This window comes from Perissodus microlepis, chromosome 6, assembly GCF_051167445.1.
Source record: "Perissodus microlepis isolate ML-2025 ecotype Zambia chromosome 6, ASM5116744v1, whole genome shotgun sequence".
Taxonomy (NCBI): Eukaryota; Metazoa; Chordata; class Actinopteri; order Cichliformes; family Cichlidae; genus Perissodus; species Perissodus microlepis.
Genome location: NC_140466.1, coordinates 20,780,465 through 20,803,853, shown reverse-complemented (window position 1 = coordinate 20,803,853; position 23,389 = coordinate 20,780,465). Strand labels below are relative to the sequence as shown.

At 38.9% G+C, this 23,389-nt stretch overlaps 1 protein-coding gene across 1 annotated transcript in view; it reads right to left on the bottom strand.

Annotated features, from left to right (window-relative positions):
- Positions 1-23,389, bottom strand: part of ctnna2 (catenin (cadherin-associated protein), alpha 2) — a 332,764-nt gene that overhangs the window by 88,980 nt on the left and 220,395 nt on the right. The window contains exon 8 of the mRNA XM_084931407.1: positions 17,814-17,894. Coding sequence (XP_084787533.1) covers positions 17,814-17,894 — 81 coding nt within the window. The remainder of the gene's footprint in view (positions 1-17,813; positions 17,895-23,389) is intronic.

Here is a 23,389-nt window from a genome sequence, read left to right as displayed (position 1 = left end):
AGTCGCTGCTGATCGCCAGAAATAAGCAGCATGTTTTTTAATAACTCTGGGGGTCTGACAATTCCTGAACACTACTGAGGTAATAAATTGTTATGAAGCACTTTCTTGTAAACAGTTAAATAGGAAGAAAACTGGCATTTATGTGGACGGAAGCTTCTGGTTAACTGGAGGAACAACCCCATTACATGCTTTCTTTTAAGCTCCAAACCTTTTCTTTAATAATATTAAGACGTATTTCTGGGTGCTAAATGTTTAACAGCTAGCTAACTGCTAAGTTTGTCTTTCTGCTGGATGGTGCTGGAGGGAAGTGCACTGGCTCCAAGTTCAAAACAGCGGCTTTTTAAATCTAGAATTTCTACTAAATCCATATACTGTGTATAAGAGATGGGCTTAATACACTGAGATTACTGGTCAAAGTCTTGATGTTAAACATGAACTATTACCATAGTAGTGTTTTGAAGAGCAAAGGAAAAATCTGGCCAAGAAATCGAGGGAGATTGCACAACCATACACTAGATAGGTCCGTTTGAAAGTACCATGCTTTTTCCTCTTTTTTGATTCTAATGGGGACCATCATTTAAAAGGTGAACATCTTGTATTTAACATGCCTTTAGCCTACGTTTATGACCACTGTTTATTGAGATCATGGATCAAGAAGCAAGCTGTTTTCCCGCAGACTTCTATATAAACAAACTTCATTTTAGCGACAAAAAAAAGTTACATTTAACCTGCAGCTAGGACTGCAAGTCTGCATATGCATGGTGTAAATAATAATATACACAGTAAAAAGGTAAATAAGTAAACTAAGGTTTTATATATCTGGACATTAAAAAAAAAAAAACAACAAAAACAAAAAGCAGAAACATGAGGTACTTAGCAGGTCTCATGATTAGGTAAATGCAATTTGAGATGAACAATGACACAGGACATATTAAGACTATTATATATTTAACAAACACAAATGCCAAAATGCAGAAGCAGTATTTGAAAAATCTAAGTACACTCTATGATTCATTATCCTCTAGAACAGCAGTCCCCAACCCCCGGGCCTCGGACCGGTACCGGTCCGTGAGTCGTTTGGTACCGGGCCGCGAGAGTTGAGGCTCGGGTGTGAAATGTATGGTTTTCAGGGGTTTTTATTGGTTTTTAGCGTTATTTTGTTATCGTTTTTATCGTTAACTCGGTTTTCCTGGGTCTTTTCACGTGTGTTATGAATAAATCTTTTTTTTTCTGTACCGGTACTAGTTTTATTTTGTTGTATTTATCTGCGACTCCTTAAAAGCCGGTCCGTGAAAATATTGTCAGGCATAAACCGGTCCGTGGCGCAAAAAAGGTTGGGGACCGCTGCTCTAGAACCTCCTTTGGCAGCAATTAAATAATTGTTTTCGATATGACTTGTGAATTGTGGATCAGCCTTCTTTACAACACTACTTCAGGTCATTGACATTTATGGGCATTCATTTATGCACAGCTCTCTTAAGGTCCTGCCGCTTCATTTCAGTGGGATTGAAGTCTGGACTGCGTCACTTCAACACCTCAGTTCTTTTTTTCCAGCCATCTTGTTATAGATTTGCTGCTGTGTTTGGGATCATTATCCTGTTTCATGTCACAATTTTGGATAACTTTTTTAGCTGTCTAACCAATAGCCTCACATTTGACTCTAGAATTCATTGGTATCCGGTCTTTAAGTGATGACGTGATGAATCCTGCGTCCGGGCCCAAAGTAGTCTGCATTTATAAGGCTGTTGTGTTTTTAATATGTTTATGTTTTAATGCTTTGTATCTTGTTCTGTTTAATCTCAACAAGCCCCTAAAAACAGTCAGTGATCACTGTCTGCTTCTCTCGGTTTTTATTATCGCTAATCATTTTAAAGCTCAGTTTTTAACCCTTACGATGTATCTACAGGCCAGCCCATGCAGCAGTATATTAATGACTAACCTCATACTGTGGATAGATTATCTCGGTAGTTCTCCTGACTGACGTTTGGTCCGTTTACAGCATCCTGCCATGCAATTGCATTTGCCCCTAACCATTGGGAACCCTCACATTAGCGTTTATCCTCCAGCTTTACTGTTTATATTATGCTAACATAGCTGTGTCGCTAGCGATCACGTAGCACATCATTATATACCAGCTAGCTCAACTTCAGTAACCCTACAAACATCACTGCTGTTTACTTTCCTGTCTTCATTTATGTCGGAAGTGATAGCAGAGCTGTATGTTTTAATTTGTTTCATAAATCCCTCAGTCAGAACATGGTATATTATATATAGATGGAAGCTAGCGAGCTAACTCCCTGCTAACTTCTAACTCTGTTAAATGTCATAAATTCCATTTTCATGGATGCCTGGATGTTAAACTTAATTGCTACACCTGGTAGAGCAGCCACAATGATCATTTTATTACAGATTTTATTACAGATGAAAGAATTTAGACAGTTTTTCAACTCTCAGGAACCTGCAGCGAAGTTTGGGCCCAGACATGGCTAATGACGTCAGACAGTGAAGTTCATGATCACCAAGCCTAATTCGTCACCTCTCCACCATCATGACTGACAGTTGGTATGAGGCACTTGTGATGATATGCTGTGTTTGTTTTTCATCCACCATTACTAAACATTTTTGCTCCCATCTATCCAAAAGAAGTCTAGTTAAAAGTTAAATCTTTCTTCTTTTTTTTTTAAATTGTACTGTCATGAACATAAGCATTTAACACACTAAGGACAGCAGAGTCTAAAAAAAGCTCCTGAGTTTAGCATGTTTTTGTGTGTTTGAGGATTGCACAGTCTGACCTTGGAGTAAATTTGCCAGGATGTCCACTCCTGGGTAGACTGAAAGTGGTCTATGGTGTCTAGTTGTTAATAATCGTGCTCACTATAGAATGGCGGACTTCAAATTGTTTGGAAATGGCCTGACAATCTTTCCCAAATTGATGGGCAGCAACAATTGCTTCTCCTACAATCACTGATGATGTCTTTCCTCCTTGGCACGGTGTTAACACACACCTCGATGCTCCAGGGCTGCAAACTTCCAAAACGTCTGCTTTTATAGAGGCGGTCACACTTGCTGATGATTCATTAATCAAATAAATTTTATTAGTAGCTCCTGGCTGCTACTTACCTTCTTAATTCCTATGGAAGAAGTAAGGGTGTGCTTAATTTTTCACACAGTGTTTCTGCATTTTGGCCTAAGTTTTGCTAAAAAAAAATAATGACATGTCTAGTATGACATGTGTTGTTGTTAATTTGAGGCCATCTTTACCTAAGTTTAAGACCTGCTAAGTGCCACATGATTCATTATGTCTTCACGCATTACAATTTAGAATTGACAGAGGGTGTTCTTTCTTTGTCACATGATTCACTCTTTCTCTCTATATATATTAGATTCTTTGAGACTATTCCTGCTTTTATTTAAAACAAATGTCTTCTATCTGCCTGTAACATCTACTGTGCGACCAGACGCGATGATCAGCATGCAGCATGACGACAGTTGAGCCCAGAGTGACAGAAAATAAATTTGATTAGATTCAGTGGAACTGTTCCAATGTCATTGTCGCTGTGTGTACATGTTACATGTTTCAGTAACATTAGTGCAGTGCTTCCCAAGCTTTTTTTTGCTAGGCCCCCTTTTGTTTTACAAGAAAAGTTTTCGCGACTATGTTTGTCCGTGATTTGAACAGCCCAGCTTGTGCTCCCGATAAAGGGAAAACCAATTCTGCAGGGGAGACCTACCTTGGCACTTGTGCAGGTGAAACCAAAGGGCAGATATGCTTCACCATATTTTCTAGTCTTTGGCTTAGAATGAAGTTGGTTTGGAAACATATTCAGCTATGCTTCATCTTGAGCTTGAGAGACCAGTGTCGGAGTGTTAAAGAACAGCTTTGAAATTCTCATGAGTTGTTGCAAAAGAAAAATTACCATCATAATCCGGCTACCCCTTCGGCGCCAGCTGTGGGCTCAAGGCTGGAGCCGAACAAAAACTCCCTGATAACGACTGTGTTGAGTCTGTTCCTTCCCATTCCATGCAAGGCCACCTGGGTTGGCTGGAAGACTGTTTACTTAGCCTGGCAGGATGAAGGACACTGTCTCAGCTGAACTATGGACACGCACACACATACATATACTGATACTGATAAGCACTCACTGACGCATCACCCTCCCTACCCCGGATCCAACGCCACCTCCAACGCTTACCTCCCCTCTGATGTGGACATCGGGTCAGCTGGAGGCGCAGTCGAAGATTGCAGCGGTCCCAGATCAGATGTACACACTGGAACACTTTCCCATGTTGCTTGTCTGTGTTTATTGTGCTATGGTGTGTTGATATCTGTGCATTCCTGTATTATCCTTTTGTGTTACACATTTCGATGTTTTTTTCCTCGCTACCTAGCCTGACCTGTCTCCCCAATGTGATGTTTGTGTATTGTATGTATGGTCGGCAAGGTCTGTTATCTCGGTTGTGGGCAAAAGACCTGCAACTGACAAATAAAGGCTATCTCATCTCATCTCCTGCTTTGCGTTTGTGTGGGCGCCCCGTGCTAGCAGTGTCCAAGCATTTTTTTTCCCATTTTCATACCGCGCCCCCCCTGCAATGGCTCTGCGCCCCCCCTAGGGGGCGGGCCCCACACTTTGGGAAGGTCTGCATTAGTGGATGTATAGTCTAAACACGCAGTTCACTGAGTGGTACTGATTGTCTTATTGTGTTTGCAGAAGATGAAACATACTTGTGGAGATGCTTCATGATTAATGCTGAGTGAGGAAGTTTCTGGTTTCTGGTAATGCCAGTAATTATTTGTTATCTAATATTGTTTTTGCTATTTCTGTTGTGTATGAACAAAGCTCCTACGTTCTTCAAGATGTACGCTCAAATGCTTTTTTTTCTTACCAATAAATTATAAAAAATATTAACTGATTAAAATTTGATCGTGTTCAAAGTCATCTTCCTGGGCATGTCCAGACAGCTTCCAATACAGCTATTATTGTTAGATTAATGACCATTTGCACTCTGCTCCCTGTGAATCTCAAGGATTGAGGCAGGTGCTGAAAGACTGGACTCCAGCTATGACCAAGCAGTTGTCAGCAGTTTAAGAGTCCACATTTTCTAAACCCCAAGGGCAAAGTGTCAGGTGGGGAGCAAGACCATGAGCTTGCTCGTCAGTTTTATTCAGTATTTATCAGGTTGTGCACCGTAAACGTGTCACCGCTGGAGTGAGTTCTGTTGTAATGTCCTGAGGACTCAGAGAGGAAACTCAGCGAAAATGACCTGAACTGTGGTGCATCCCAGTATCCCATTTCTTCCAGCTTAGAACACACTGAACATGTCTTGTGACCATGTAAACACAAACCTCACTCACACACAAACCTTACTGCCTGTATTTGGGGTTTTGCAACTTTATTCATTTCTTTTAAAAAAAGATGAACGATTGCTGTTTTGAGACACTGGAGCAGGAATGTCAAACTCATTTTACATTCAGGCCCATTTTGATCTTAAGTGGGCCAGACCAGTGAAATTCTCCTTTCTGTCCGTGTCAAGAAGTTTAACTGCTCATTTATTCCCTGAGATATCGTAGAATAAGAAAAAGGAGTGTCTCAGTTTTTCTATATGATAAAGAAAAGCTACTGTAGTAAATGAAAGAAATCTGTGAGCACAACTCTTTGGAATTAAATTTTATTATACAAATTATAGAAAAGGTTCTGGTAGCTCATTGTCCAGACTGTCCTGTAATTATAATACTGAAAGTTTTTGTTAAGTCACAGAAGATGTCCCATTTTTTCCAGTAAGGATCTATTTAAAAAACAACAACAACAACAACAACAAAAATGTACAAAACCTGGAACCTTTCTGTCATTTAATTGTTTATCTATTACTTTATTACTTTGGTATAGTAAAAATAAGCTTGAGGAATCTATGAAAATATAGTTTAAAGTCAAAAATGTATCCTGTCCTTCACATTTTCCAAAGCTGCCCATCTGGCCGGATTGATAACACAACTTCCACTTTTAAAAATGTCAGCAATGACAAAAAGAGTCAAGATGAGGAACTTGGTGGTGAAATCAGTCAAATTCAATTAGGGTATGATGATCTTTATGGACCTCAGGACTCTTCATATAGAGCATGTTAGAGCCTAAATATTATTTTCATAAAATAATATATAAAAAGCATTCTCATTAAAGTGATTACAATATTTAGGTATATAGGAAGGTACTATTTAAGGTAGTTACTACTATCATTTGCGAAACTAGTGATCTGAAACTTTAGTATAGAGGAACGAATGTGTTAGAGATGAGGAAAGAAGCCAGTGTGTTCAAAGTTCCTCAAGACCAAATCAGAGAGAGACTGACTCATTCTAAGCTCTGGTCTGTTCAGGGTCACAAAGCTATGATGTTATGTTAACTCATTTCTTTGCAACAGATAATGACTGGTGCACGCAAGAATGTTTGCCTTGAATCTATGTATGTCAGCAGTTGATCAGCATAGGAAGTGACTGTGAGGAAAAAATAGGTTTTTATCATATAAATAAATGATATTGGTATTTACATTTATATTTTTACAGGCTGATTTCAAAGAGCTGAGGAATCATTGTAAAATGCATTTTCAGCCTATAGCTGAAATCTATAAAGCCAATTTTAAGCACAACATACTTCTTTCTTTCTATCCACACACACTGTGTAGGTGCACTATGATCCTTTATTCCAGTTTTACTCATTTCTATCCTCACTGTCCTCCCCTACTTTGCTTGCAATAACAGAAAACACTCACACAGTACTTTGCCATGTCTCGAATCCTACTTACAATTGCAAGTATGAGTGCATAAGCACGCTCACGCTGACAATTATTACAACACGCAGTGCATTATGAGTATCCAGATGGTGTACTCACAATGGTCAAAAAGTTGAGTGTGATCTGTTCTTAAGAGACTAGAGGAAGGAAAAAGTGGGAGAGACTATAAATATCCCAGTTCTAACAATAAAACCGGGATATTATTATTTTTTAAGGGCAAACAAAAAACAGACACCAAAGTAGCAGTTTAGGGGGGAGTGGGGCTGGGGAACTGAACCAGGGTGGGTGCAGGGTCTAAGCCGAGCAGAATAAAAGAAAGGGAGGTGGGGTGGTATGAACTGATCTCCAAAAGGCATACAGTTAAACACAATACAACATTTTTTTCAACATTTAAGCAATGGGTTTTGCTTTGTACAGTTTTAGAATGAATAAAAGGAAAGGAGTCCTACTCAAAAGTTGGGGCACCCCAAGAGATCTGAGCTTTGAGATAACTTTTACTAAGGTCTCAGACCTTAATTAGCAAGTTCACAATCATCGTTTGAAAAGGCCAAGTGATGTAAATTTCAAAGCATTTTAAATACTCAGACTCCTGAAACCTTGTCTAAGCAATCTGCATCCATGGGCTTCTCTAAGCAGCTGCATAGCACTCTGAAAATTTAAATAATTGATAACCGCAAAACAGGAGAAGGCTATAAGAAGGCTGCTTTATGCCTTTTGGAAATCAGGTCATCTTTTACTCACTTATTTATTGATAGTAACCAAAACTTTAACCAGGGGTGCTCAAAGCCACTATGTAGACAGTGTACTACAAGGAAGTGTACTAACAGAAGTATCCAACATGAAAAATGGTGCTTGTCTTGCTCTAAGCATTTGTGCTCTGTGTGAAGTCAGGTTTTCCTGTGCTCCACAGTGTGTTACAGCGCCACATCGCTAGTCTGTCCTAAAACTGGAGCAGATGAATTCTGATTGGCATCTTTTTGTTCTTCTAAGCCCAGCCTAATTACCTCTAGTTACTCAAAGAGGAGGCAAGCAGAAGTGGTGCATGGTGAATGGTAACTGTGCTGCAACCCTAAATACATAGTTTTGGTTACATATTATCCATTATGAACCTTTATTGAGCTGTTTCGTTTTTACTTAATATCATAAAGCTTATCTACTGTGTGTCTCATCCAAAATTCTACAACATATGCAGTGACTAACTAACCTAGTTTGCTACATTGATTAGTAGCATTTCAATCATTAATGTCACACACTGAAAATGCACATTATTAGCAAGTGTAATGAGAAGAGTGGTGCCACATTTGGAAAAGGAAAAGTAGGAAAAAAGGCAGGCTGCAGTCTGATTACAAAGTTGTGATGGTTTGCTACAAACAGGGTCTGCTTTAGCCATGTTTCACTGGGGCATGATCAAGACTCGTTAGTCATTGGAGTTAGTGGAGTAACCACTATAAACAAACTTATAGGGTTCTAAAACAAGATAAAATGCAGCAGAAGTAAGGATTCAAATAGAACGGACTGGCAGTTTTATTGGGCTCTTCTAGCCTTAACTGTGCAAAGCACTCAACGCAAGTGACATTTTACTGCATTTTACCTTTAATCCACACATATGGCCAATTTAAATTCTCCAGTTAACCTAGCATACATGTGTTTTGACTGTGGGGGGGAAAAAGAAGAAAAGGTTCATTTTCCAATCAGTCCGGAGGTTGTGCTCTCAGGAACCTTTTTAGGTTGCTAAAAGGCTCCTTCGAACTACTGTTGCCGTGTTTCCAACACATACGGACTATTTTCTTGTCTGTCTCCGACTCTCTTTTCTGCTCTCTGTCTCTCGACTATATCCATCTCTTTTTGTTCTGTACCTGCAGGTCTGTGTGCACGCACACAAAGCAGCAACAGTGGACAGAATGAAGACTAGTCTTCAGTTGCAAAAACCCAGCAATGCGGCACCTTCCTGCAGGGTTGTGCAAATGTGTAGACACGTAATTTTAGTGCTATAGAACGTCGTCAATATTAAACAATCAGACACTCATATTTTATTTCTCCCATTCACTGCTTTGTTTTCATTAATGCCACTGGTTCTCTTCTTTCCCTTTTTGCTTCTCCTGCTCACATTCTCTGTCTGTTTCACTGCCTTTCGCTTTCTCTGACATGAAATCTCTCTGGACTTCATCACTGGTGTAATAAAGAAAGAAGAAACACGAAACGCCTCTTCGATGTATTTCTGACCTATATTTTTATATTTTCTTTTTTTCCCCCATTCTTTTTTCTTTCTTGTGCCTGCACTCAGTTGCAGGAGTTTTAAATATGTCACTTTTATCTGTCTTCAAGTAAAACCAATCAGCCTCTAGCCCTACCAAAGACTTTCTCAGGGTAGGTTCCTTTTGCCCTGAAAATAGCCCTGAAGGTCCTAAAGTGGAAGTTTTTCACACATAGATTTTTGGGCCACCCAAAAAGCATCTTATAGTTCTTAAAATAGAAAACAGGATATTGATGTCTAGATTTTTTTTATCTTTCTATTTATGTACTTGGACATTTTCTGCATTGTACTCAAATGTAATCAAAGCAGGGACATTCATACAACATGGATTTAGGATTATGTTGATGTGTAAAAACACAACTTGATGTACAATCATTCACTGACTGATTAAGTAAAGCTGCTTATCATTTCTTGCATGTATGCATGTAGACATGATCAAGACAACCTACTGAAGTTCAAACCCAGCATCAGAATGGAGAAGAAAGGTCATTTTATTGACCTTAAACATGACATGGTTGATGGGGCCAGATGAGCTTCTCTAAGAATCTCAGAAACTGCTGAACTACAGAGGTTTATTCACACAGTTATCTCTTGGTTCTGAAAAGGTGAGCAGCAGTTCTCTGGGCCAAAATGCTTTGAGCTGACCAGATATGCAAAAGAGCATTTCTAAACTTCAATGGCCTACAGTAGCAGAAAACCACACTAGGTTCCACTTCTGTCAGCTACAAAAGCTACAATTCACATAGGCCCACCAAAAACAAACAAACAAAAAAAACGGCCTTATCCAATGAGTCTTAAGTTTTGCTGTGACATTCATATTGTAGGTTCAGACTTTGGCATAAATATCATGAATCCATCCTGTCTTATATGAACAATTTAGGCTGCTGGTGGTGGCATGATGGTGTCAGGTAGGGCTGGGCTATATCATACTGTTCACGGTAATACCGGTGTAATTTTGGGCAACGATAGGAAAATGAAATATCGCGATAGAATATGGGTAAAACGCGCATGCGCAGTGCCTATGTTTACATACGCACATGGCGGCGACGCAGAATGAGAAGAGCGAAAGCGGATCGTTAAATGAAATGGATGAACCAGAACTGGTTTGTAAAAATGCTGCAACTTCAGTGGTGTGGAACTGGTTTAGCTTTCGTCCGTCAGATACACAACAAAGAACTATTTTTGGTAGAGCATGCTAGCGGGCTGTTGTTATTACCGTGTTGTTTGGAAAATACGGCACACTTAAAATCAATCCTTTGATTTTTCTGAAAATCGACAGTGCCCCTTATAATCCCGTGTGCCTTATGTATGAATTCTGGTTGTGTTTACTGACCTCGAAATGATTTTATGTGCTACACGAAAATCTGTCAAATGTTTTAGTACGACTTTGCTAAGCTACGAACCGCACCGCTTGATGGATTGTCGGAGCATTACAGCTATCGTAGGCAGGCGCCTCGCGGAGTGATACGTACTGTGCTTCAACATAATATTACCGTATTGTGTGTATAGCCTCTTTTTAAGTTTTGTGGATATTATACATGGTTATGCTGAGGATATGTCGGCCAATTTCCACTGGAAATGCCTTTTGGTTAAACTGTCAGCAAGGAATTTGCATTTGCACTGTTAAATTTTTATATAACTTTAATGCACATAAAAAACAGCTGCTTGTTTAAGTGAAAATACATTGATGGGGTTTTTTGCACTAATAAAGTTGTGGAGTTGTAAAGTATTTTGTCTAGTGTCAATTATATCGTCAGTTATATCGTTATCGCAAGTTTTCAAATGTATATCGTGATAAATATTTTTGGTCATATTGCCCTGCTCTAGTGTCAGGGATATTATCTTATCTCAGTATGATCTAACTTAGCATCTTTTACATGCTACAGCGTACCTGAGTACTGTTGACCACATTCATCACTGATGGTTGCTTCCATTAGGATAACATGTCATGTCACAAACATCAAACCATCTCAAACTAGTTTCTTGAACATGACAATGAGTTCCCTGTACTCAAATGGCCTCCACAGTCACGGATCTCTATCCAATAGAGCATCTGAATCCAGGCTACAAAGAATTAAAGCAACTCTGAACATGGTAATACACCCTGATACCAGCAAGTTTAACCTAATAAAGTGGCTGGTGACCATATACAATTGAATAAACGAATCCGAAAAATATGTGTTTTACAGCCCTCCAAGAGGAATCTTCACTACCATAGCTAATGAAACTTGAATACTTAACCTCAAAACACTTTGGGGAAAAAAAAAAAAAAAAAAAAACGGATCAAAGGGATTCAAAAATAATTCGGAAATTGCTAGTCTAAACAAAGAGTTACAGCTGACAAGATTCGTGCCAGCTGTTTCTCCTTAACATGAAAACCCTAAACAATTAAAAAACAGCTGCACCAATCAACAATCTAATAGCAAAAATGGAAATGATTTCAACAACCCAATGCAGACAGAGAGGAGGGGGAGGGATTGAAAAAAACTAAATTTGTGAGGCAAAATATGCGAGGCAGTTGTGCTATAGGGAATCCTGGAATCAGCCATCAGTCAAAAAATGGCCCAGAGAGATGACTTGACAGATGCATCCATTACAGACAAGATGACAGGAGGTACAACACATGGCTCATTTCCAATGGCTTTTTTGGTCTGGCTATCAAGTGAATGTTAATAAAGAGAGAGAAAAAAAACTACTCAGAATTATACTATAGTTTAAAGGGTTGATGAGTGTTTTTATTTATATTTTTTACATACACGCTTCTTCATGCCTGCCTTATATAAAGTCCACTCACCCTCCTATTTCAAGCAAAAAATGTCTTTTCAATTGTTTTGCTTGCTTCGTTGATTACAGGTACGGAGAAAACAATGTCTCCATCAACTCGCTCAGTGTGAAACACACAGAAAGGAAAAGGGGGGAGTTTACCTATAACTATTGGATGGCAACTGATGTGCTTGAACTAAGTTCTTTGTGGAAATGTGTTTTACATCTGTGGAGTAGGTGCACATTTCACACATATTCTGAAGTGAATAAAGCACTCCACACTCTTCTCTGTTCAAGAGGCCAAATGACTACTTTCTCCCAGGGTCCTCAGTTTGCTTCCTGTGCAACTATCCCAACCTTAGATTTTTAAAGATAGTCAAACGATCACAGATGAAATAAGATTGATATATCCAACTGTAATAAGAAACCGTTTACTTGTGCACTGAGGCAAACAGGCCTTTAATTTAAATGCAATAACTTACTTTCAGTGCATTCGTGCAGAACACAAATGCAGGCTGACTTGGTAAACTCAAAACTAGGGGCATTATAAAAGACCCAATGATTTAAGAGCTTTTGGGTTTGCTGCAAATCTTTATACATTTATTATAATCTAACATTTTCCCCCTATTTCACAAAATATTTCCCCATATATGTCTGAAAGTGGCCAAGCCTTGTTGTGGTTGTGGACTTCGGGAGGTCCAGAGAAGGTCCACTGCCGGTTCAGATAGAGGGGGAGGAGGTGGAGGTGGTCAACAAGTACAAGTACCTCGGGCTGTGGGCGGACAATAAACTGGACTGGTCATGCAACACAGAGCACCTGTATAAAAAAGCCCAAAGCCGACTGTACTTCCTCAGGAGGCTGAGGTCTTTTAACATCTGCAGGAAGCTCCTGAGGATGTTTTACCAGTCAGTGGTTGCTGGAGTACTTTTCTATGCTGTGGTGTGCTGGGGGAGCAGCACAGCAAAGAAGGACTCATCCAGGCTGGAGAAACTGATCAGGAAGGCTGGCTCTGTGGTCGGCATGAAGCTGGACACTCTGGTGACAGTGGCAGAGAAAAGGACACTAAAAAAACTGCTGGACATTATGGACAATGCTGGGCATCCTCTGCACACGGCCATTAACAACCAGAAGAGTCTGTTCAGTGACAGGTTGCTTCTCCCCAAGACAAGAACTAACAGACTTAAAAACTCCTTTGTCCCACACGCCATCAGACTGTTTAACTCCTCTCTGGAGGGGAGAGGGAGGGGAAACAGGAGGACAAAGGAGGGGGGAACAACTAAGCTGTAGTGCCTCTTCACTTCACTGTGCAATTACCTTTTGTGCAATACTTTTGTTAATAGTCAATGGTGCAATAGACCTCAATACTTGAAATGTGCAATTCACTTGTATTTTTATTTTTATTCCTATTTATTCTATTTATCCCCTTCGTATATTTTATTTATATATGTCTCTGTATTTATATATGTGTGTGTGTATATATATATAATATTCTGTAACTCTGTAACTTCTGTTGGTGCTGTGCTTTTGGAAACCGAATTTCCCAGAGGAACCCACCCGAGGGATTAATAAAGTTTTATCTTATCTTATCTTAAAGTGACATGCTGTTTACCTCCAGCTCTGAACAGTAGTGGCACAGAACAAATAATTACAGTGTTTTTGTCATAAAAAAGTCAAGTGAGTGCTTTAAAATGTGCATTTAATATTATAAAGAAATTATGGCTTGTTTATGAATAAGCTGAACTTTAGAAATGACCACTCTCCTAAACAAATGCCAGTTTGGATTGCTAATTTTCAAGCTTGAGTTGATGGGCTAATTATTGTGCTTCAGAATACTCGAATCACTCATTAGCCCGCCTTGACATTTTATTTTTCTAATCTGTTAAGAAGCCTCAAGGTCAAAGCTCAGTTAGTTTTATGTTACATTTTAATTGCATTTAAATGTTCTAATGGAGTTCCATTTACTTTCTCTTTTGCATGAGCATCATAAGTGACTAGTAAAGCAATTTGTTTCACACTTATGAAAAAAAAATGGAAAAAATACAAACAAGCCATAGCAGCAGTGGCTTCTTAATTATACCAAGTGTACTTTGATTAAAACAGTGAATAAGAATAATAAGGCTGGTTCTACGAGAACATAAGGATTTACTCTGTATTGGAGCAAAGTGAAAACCACAGCACAAATACGATTACTTGATGTGCCGAGCAAAACCTTACAAGGACCTTTCTTAACATATTATATATTAGTTTACCGTGGACGCAATTAATTCATTAACCAGCAAATTGTGTCTTAAATTACAGTAAGCATTACTCTCAATAAACAGTGTTCATTGCAATATTGCAGCTGTGGGTCATCTGCTCTTTGTTAGGTAAGGTACTGACTTTTTATGAGGAAGCAGTTTTATGTAAAGTTGCCTTCTAAACAACAACTTGTTATCTGATTTTGTCAAGAAATAAAAGTGTGTGCACAGGTGGTTTTCTTAGTCAGACTGCCTACATGTTTGCCTTTTTTAAGGGGTGTTGGTGACTGCAAATTTTCCCATATGGAAAAGAAATAGAAAAAACTTATAAAAGACTTGCATTAGATTTGGCTTACTTCATATAGTGAATCATATAAGGCTTATATTATTTACTCATGAAAGTGGCCACTTTCTCATTACTTTCATATATTGTTTTAGGAAGTATCCAAAACATACAAGTTTCATTTATATAATTTTTCAAGGGATCTTATATCTGTTTTCACTCTTGTATGCTTTTCATACAAGTTTCACACAAGACAGATACAAACTTTATAAGATTTATATATATCTCTTCCATATGGGTTAATACAGTACTCTACTCTGCTGAGGGCCACAGACGAGCCTCAAAAGTGCCTACAGCATAGGCTTGTGGTGAAAAAGGAGTACATTAGCTCCTCAAACTACTTATATAATTATAGAATTATATTAATTTATGTAAATTAAATAGCATACCATATTTATTGCAGTCGATTAATTTGAGCTGTTGCTCACCACCGACTACTCATCTCTTGCGTACAAATGTGCATTTCTGCAGAATTTGAAGAAATTCTTTTAACTTGTCAAGCAATATTGTGTTTAAGAGAATAGGATGAAGGTCACACTGACCCTGACCACCAAAATTTTTTCGGTTCATCGCTAAGTACAAGTGTTTGTGACATGACTGAAAAATATTCCCTGAAGAGATGCCGCAATCTTCTACCAACTCCAGCTACGGGCGTCATTCGTACTGAGGCGTTACAATAACAATAACTTGACTGCACACTTCACTGAAGGTCTCTCATAAGAAGATACAAAAAACTGAAACTCTGTGAATAAAGACCAACTGTGTAATCATTGGGAATGGAATAACAGGGAACCAGGCTGCAATTTTGAGTCATAAAGGCCAGCTCTATGTTTGTTGGTGCATTTCTCAGTTTCCCTTTTTGAATGAAAAGCAAAAATATATAAAATGTTGGCAATTTAACATTTTGTTAACATTTGTTTAATGCTGTGGGGTTAAGCCGCACTGCATTTCCTCTACCAGACTAGAAAGCATCGCAAGAGTTTATTCTTTCCAAGAAAACAAAATCAGGGCGGAAAAGATATCAGCTGAATTGTCCACGGATAAGAAACAGCTTATGATTGCTATCTATGTGTACACAACAGCATGAAAGAGAAAACAATGTCGCATGTCTCTGGTGGTGTTGTTGCACAGCATGTTTGGTCTTACCTGCTCCACTTTTAGAAATGCTGTCTGTCATCTGTGCTTGTCTGCTCTGCTATTTGATCCCTCCTTTACACAATGGAGATGTCGCAAACTTGGATGCTCAAATGCAAAACCGTGCTCCTCCCCTCAGGAAGGTCTTGTGTCTCTACACGGTGCAACTGACTTGCTAAACTCAACATGTGTTTTGTTGACATAATTACAGTATCACAGCACTATGAAATGCCTGCAAGTGTGCTGCAAGTTTGCCCTCCCATCTTAACTCAAAGCTCAAACACACCGCCCATTCTGTCAAGCCAACCCCTGAGTCAAAAGAACATCCTGTCAGAGTGAATACCGCCTGCCAGCCTGTCAAGCAGCCCCACCAAAAGCCCAATGGGAGGGAGCGTTATAGCCTCCCATCTGGAATGATCCTCTGGGTCTTCAGAGGTCAGGAAGCTGCTACAGTCGATTTCCAAGAAGTGCCAGATGTGACGGTGGAAAAACTGAATATTGAACACAACTGATATTCTGATTTTTTTTTTTTTTTTTTTTTTTTTGGGGGGGGGGGCAAGAAGATGGTTCGTCTGCACTCAAGTCTGCACTTCAGTATAATTGATTAGGACTGAAAGAGTAGCTCTAAAGCACACTGCAGTCACAGTATTACATCAACAGACACCTGTGTGCACTCATTAAGTATTGTCGTGTCTTGGCTGTTTTTTTCCTCTGCGTAAGATCCAGCAGTGGAAAGCCAGATTAATCTTGTCTGTAGTGAAGATGAGAAAGAAACCAGCATTGCTTCTGAGTTTTGACACTTTGTATCACAGCAGGAATCGTATACTTATTCACCACCAGAAGGTAGCTTCAGAAATCTTTTTTTGTTTTTTAATCCAGATTCATGATACAATATTAGAATTGAATGCTATATATGTGGCCTGATATTAATTTTATTCATTACAATTCTTGTCAGTTGTTAGTTCATGATGTGCAGCCAACCCAAATAAGAGGAAATCTCAAAGTAGTTTGAAAACAAAACCACTGGCAGAAAAGTGAATGATGCTGGCAGAGCTGGAGTGCCCCAGACTGAAGGTATCATTAGCTATCAAAGATTGCGGCACATAGGGTCAGCAGATGGCAGGTATTGCTTGGTCTGAGTCTTAAAGGTGGTTCTGTCTGCTCTAAAGCTACATGAACACGTTTCTGTTGTTTCCCTATTAGAAGTGACCTGTCTAGGGTCAGATAAAGCACCGTCTCAAATGAATCCCCACGACCCCTGATGCTGCTTATCACGAGTAGGTGGCAGAGGGGCTCGGTCAATAACAATTATTGGTCCTGTTTGTTACAGATGCAATGATATGATATATACTATTATATGCATATTGCTGGTCCATCCAGTGTTTACAACCCTGCATCGGCAAAGAGATATATGCTACCGCTGGCCTATATTAGCTGCATTGCTAATTGCCAAAATCTTTTTTTTTTTCTTTGTTTGTGTAAAGGTTAATCCATCAGTAAGTTATTTATTTACAATTGTATTTTTAATGCTGAAATATAATTATTGTTGTTATCTATTAACTTTCAGATTTACAGTTCTATAACAAAAAAAAGAAAAGCAGAAAAAATTGTAAATCACAGCATTATTTTTTGATCAAGATGCCACATTATTGAGTTATTTACTTGCATTCCTGAACACAAACATTGGTTTCAGTGGTTGAATGTTATTAATTTCTGACTTCTCAGAGAAGCTTAAATTTGGGTATTAAAATGTGAATTTGTTTTGTTTTTTTGCCTGACAAATTAAAACAATTTGAAGTTTTAAACACATTTTTGTCAGTTTTTGTGACTGTCGATGGTCATGACTCTCATAAAGTCAAGTGCTGTATATATACATACATAACTGTTTGGCATTTGTCTTCATTTCTACACAAAGCCAACGAAAAACCATCAAAGGAATATTGTTCCTATGTGCCATACTTATAAGCTTAATTAGCTCAATTCCATATTTAGTATATGCCTGCTATAAACAATCATGAAAGTATGACGTCAACTTCAATAAATAAATTCTCTAATAAATACACTATGTGCTGCTCTTTGAGAAACATTTGCCAAAAATGTAACTTAAAAAAATACATAACTGTGACCTGATCTTTTGAAATAGCACTGAGATGGACTGGAATATTGCTGGTATTTCTCTTTTTATAGTGGCAGTAAAAAAATAAATAAATAGTGAAGGTCATTGTTAGAGGTGTATTAATTAAAAAAAAAAACATAGTTTTCATCAGCAGTAGATCTGAGACGTTGCGGGCAAGGACTCACCTGTCTTCGCAGGTCCCTGGTCTTTTTGGTCATTTTGTCAATGGCTGAGTTCAGGGGGTCACCTTTCTCTTTTCTGCCAGTCTGTGAAAACAAAAACAAAAAAGTAGAAACAGGTTAGTGGAGTTCCAGTGCACAATATAATACATCTTACAGTTCTTGTGAGTTTTTCAGTTCTTTCTCACTTTTTTGGTATATTCAGTGCAGATTGTAAATACTGAAAACACGCTTCCCCACAAAATCATTTGCCAACATTACAAGAGGTCATTAATCTGAGCGGAGTCAGTGAAAACAGATCAGAAAATGTGTGTAATGTCACCAGCAACTAGCCTATCTGGCATGTGTTACTTTAGTTGTTGCCAGTGCCCCTGTGCGCTGCACTTCCTGTCAGTGCCAACTCTTACTGCTGGCTTTAGGAGGGTGTAGACTTCACCTGATACACGCAGAGTCACAAGCTGCTTCATTTCACCTGACTGTGGGGAGTTTCACTGAACAAGCAGTGCAGAGCTTCTTGCTGTTTTAGACTTCCATGCTATCCAGTAACAAGCATACCAATCAACTAGTTAAAGTTGCTAAGCTACTATGACTCAATATGCCAACTGTGTTCACCGAAAAGCGTGGCTAAGCAAGCAGCTCCACCTTCAGTTACATGTCACTGCTTGTTCATTTAGAGCATTAACTGTTTTTGCTTAGAAAGGCATTTTTATGTAAATGCATACAGCGAATGTCCAGTTTTTCTCTCCGATTCTCAATGGCAGCTTGGTTTGGAAGTTATTATGATTAAAATAAATAAAGGTTATTGCTTTATTAAAAATATGCACTGAACAGGTGTCACTAAAAGAATAAGAAACAAACTTATTCCAAGTAACAATTGGGAAATGGAGAAAAACATAAATGTTCCTTAAAAGTGAAGAATTTAGTGTTTTTAATACCTTTCAATCAGCTATTATGTGGAGTCAAAAGCCATCACTCTTTAAACTAAAAGAACAAATATTCATTCATGGTAATTACTATGCCCCTTTATTTTGACAACTGACAAATGAGAAAAAAATGTGTCTCATCTCGCGTTTGAAACCTGTCCTGTTGTTTACTGAATGGTGTGATTCATGCTGTATGCAAACAAGTTAACAGGAGAAAAACAAAACAAAGCCAAATTTGTTTGTAGAAATCCTTCACACGGCTCCTTTTATTCACATTTTTTTGTCAAGTTATTAAAAAAAAAAGAGGGGTTAGCAGGATGATCAACAGATTATAAGACATAGTCATCTTCTGTCAAAGCAACACCAGCGTAAAATATTATTTGTATTGTTGCCAGGCAACCATCTGACAATTCTGCCCAGCATCAAGGCCCAAATTATCCTTGAAGGAAAACGTACGCATGATCACAGGAAGTTCAATTCATTTATGTCTGCTTTATAAGAGGATTTTGGAAAAACACTGACCACTCCAGTGCAAAATGAGTCAAATAAAAAAGGGCTACTTTGATTGTACTGCTCCATGAGACTGCCTCCTTATCTCAGCGTTGCTTTTTTTGCCCTTTTGATAACTAAGTGGAGCATAATGCCACCCATCGACAAACAAACATGTAATGAATTAAAAGAAAACCTGAACCCTTGGATCTTGCAGTTCCGGGGACCCAGTGGTTCTATTATGCTGTGGAGGGTATTTCCTCAGTCTAACTCCTTTATTTTATGATGAAACAGTTTGATTTGGATGGGAGTGGTGTCTTCAAGGATGACAATGCCTCTTCCACTTCCAGGGCACTGGGGCTGGGGGTAGAGAGGTGGTCACTTAATGGTTTGATGTGACTTGTAGGCTTTAAAATCGCCAGAGTGCAACTCAATTTTGAAACAAAGTATCAGTTAACTTGAGTCCAAACTGGAAGCTATTTGCATCAATGTGGTGACCAGAGACCACAGACAGTGAATGACACTCAGACTTTAAGCATCTAGGCAACTGGTGTGTGGAATATCGACAAGCAACCAACTTCAAGGGAATGCGCAACGTGCGAATCAATGTGCAACCAATTGTGCAAGTCTCAAGTCTGTCAACTTAAAAGCCTCTTAAAGGCAACAGAAAGCTTTCCAGCACTTCAGGTGTAGGCAGCAGATTTCTAAGCCAAGATTTTAGTTTCTACCTGCTGGTTTATAGTTTACAGACAGATAAATTTGAAAAATACTGGTGGCCACCAGTGCTCAGGTCCTTAGTCTCCTAATAGAGGAACACTTGGTATACTGAGGTCAAGGTCACTGAAATTCAAACTGAGACTGTAAGTAGATGCATCTATGGTTTGATTTTTAAAATCCTATGTTGTCTCATTCTCGTTACATATTTTAAAAAACTGCAAACCTCTGGTACAATTGGTCCTGTCCCATGTCTATAAATTCTAAATCTACATATATAGAATCTATTTTTCTAGAGAGACTTTAGTTTAAGAGGCTTATAGAATCAATGCAAACAGCACTGAAGCTGTTCAGGTGGCTAACAGTAGCTCAGACACTTACAAAGATAACTTGACTTTAGTATTCTCTTTACTGTGTCAACTCAGCGTTTATATCCAGGGAAGTAAAAAAGCTCACATCAGAAACTCACCCCACGATAAACTGCTCTCAAGGTAAACACTGATTCTTACTTTCAGTGGCTATCGGGTTATAAAATTATAGTTTAGTTACAACACAGCCTCCTTTGCTGAACAACAGAGGAACCGAAAAAAGACTGATATTATGAACCTATGCACTGGAAGCACAACGGTGCAGTACACGAGCTCTGGTAGCTATTTTAGTGTAGTTATGTTACATTTGTAGTGAGCAGGCACCATGCGCTGGAAGTTAAAAGCAACTTGTGCGACTCAAATTCTTTTCTCCGGCCTCACAGAAGACTTGACATTCAGGAATATACCAATTTGAAGACAAACAACCATGATCATGTAGTGTTTTCTTTTTGGGATTTGTCAGACTCAAAGTTCAACATGTATTTTTGTTGTGGACACGTGCTATGGAGCAGCGGTCCCCAACCCCCGGGCCTCGGACGGGTACCGATCCGTGAGTTGTTTGGTACCGGGCCGCGAGAGTTGAGGCTCAGGTGTGAAATGTATGGTTTTCAGGGTTTTTATCGGTTTTCAGCGTTATTTTGTTATCGTTTTTATCGTTAACTCAGTTTAACGAAAGAGACTATAGTTAGTCTCTTTCTTATCAAACAGCAATCACACAATGCTGCATTCTGGAGTTTTGCAGTGCAATATCTGAAACTGACAAGAAGCAAACTGCCACATATAATTTTAACATCATGTTTGAGATTCACTTCTATCTGGCCCTAACCTGGCTATGTGACGTGCTTGCAGTTTTATTATATTTGCAAATATTGCTCTGAAAATGGCTTTTAACCAGTTTTCTGATTGATATAAGGGGAGGGGAGGAAATGAAGACAGCACAGAGTTTCCTTCTATTACTAGACCCTTACACGTGCCCTCACATTTTCATGTTAATGTACAGAGCAGAGGACACGACAGCATTAGTCATTGTTTTGCCTGAAGAGCCTAATGTGTCATTAAGGCTCCAGAGGGACGTGCAGGATTATAAACGCACACCATCAAAAATAAAAAGGCGTTTAACTGGAGCCTTTCTAAGGACACTTCAAAAATATTTGTATTATAATACATTAACTGACAAACTGAAGTGAAAGAGAAACGTCATCATGGTGCAAATACTGTAAACGCCCTCGCTAAACAGTCATCTGATGAACAGGCACACTGATAAACCAAACCATGTTATTTACTAGAACTGGAAATCTCAGATGTTTTATTGCTCAGATCTCTGAACTGTTTAATCTGAGTAAAGAAGATTAAAACAGAACAGTGATGTCAGGTAAAGGGACGGAAATCTAAACGCGCATATTTGAGCTCTTACTGACAGCTCAGCAGCAGCAGAGTATTTTCTTCTTGAATCTTCGAGACGGATGCAGCAACAACACTTTTGACAACTACAATAAGTGAAAAAGACCATTACTGAAAATATGCGTCCCTTATCCTTTAATTACTCTTCCGCTTTAATATGTCAAAGCTTCCTCAACTTGAGATGAAAAATTTATTGCTCATGTTGGGTTTTCTGAAAAACATAAAACACCCAATTAAAAAGACTACGCATGAATTCCCCATCACAAACTTTATATACAAGGCGGTCCCACGATGATGACTCATAGGTTAGCCGATGTGTTGGGCTCATACTCAGCTCAGCTCAGTCAAAACTGCGACCTTTGCTATGTGCGTGCATACAAGTGTTTAAAACCGCCTGAGTCACAATATGGGATTTATGTATCTACAGTGTTTATCTGAAAATCTATTTGACTTTCCTCCATTCTCGTCCAGGTGTGCCCTGTAGTGTAGGCAACGGTGCACTGCGATTCACGACCATTAAAAGCTTGACAACACATTTGGATGTTGATTGAATTGTCGCCAATATAGCAACATTGATTGCTTAGTTTTTGACCGCCACATAATGAAATGTGCATGTTTGGTTTTCTGGTAAACACAATTCCCCATGGTGCTTTGGCAACAATGTTCCCAACTGTCCCCCATCCATTATTCTGCACCCCCTGGTGTGCACTCATTCATTCTCTGTTGGTGAGAGGAGGACAGACTGAGGCTGCCTGAAAATAAGCATCTAGTGTATGTGGGGTAGTGGAGGCAGAGCAAGTGGAGTTATTCTTTCCAGCTCCAGAAGACTATTGTAGCCCAGCTAGAAAAAAAGAGCAGTGGAAAGTAGTTTTTTTTCGTGTATGATGTAAACAATTTAGTCATTTCTTTTTCTTTTTTTGTTTAAAGGAAGACGTGGACAAATAAGATTTTCTGTTGTCGTTTAACTTGGCCAATCAGCAATGAGCTCCCAGTGACCCTTGCTGTTGACCTTGATCACATGATTTCCTGTGTTGCCATTTTGTTCCTGTTCATACAATGCCATGTGCCAGAGAAACTAATGTTCCCGAAGTCGAATCGCTAGGAGTTAAAAGCAAGTCTGCTGCAGTTGTTTTTGGTCGTTCAGACTTTCACCCTGTCAACGGTGAGTACGAAAAGTGGGGAAAACCTAATTTGTTAAGGATAAAAGGGCAAACTTAACGGGACGGAAAGTCCGCTAGCCGCTAAGCTAACAGCTAGCGCTCACGCTAGCAGAATTGAATGTGTTTCTGTGTGTGAAATGGCTAGTGACTGCAATCATATTACGTTTAAGAAAAAAAAAGAAAAGAAACAAAAACAAAAGAAATGGTGCTAATCAGTTTTATGTGTAACAATTTAATTCAATTGTAAGCCGACTCTCAGATTTTCAGTTGTGTTCTTTGAGTTGGTTATAATGTACAAGTCTGGTGAGCTACAGTGAGTTGCTGACTGCAGCTACAGTGTTAACTCTAGAAGCTGTGTTTTTGTGAACATTGTCAGCCCGTCAGGTTGATAAAATTATAGCTCACCTAAGAGGATATGATGCTGCAGTGATATAATTTTGTTGTACAACAGAGCTAGCTGAATTAAGATATAGAGTTACACTAATACTTATTGTTCATTTTGAATGTTTTAAGTAAGTGTGGCTGTT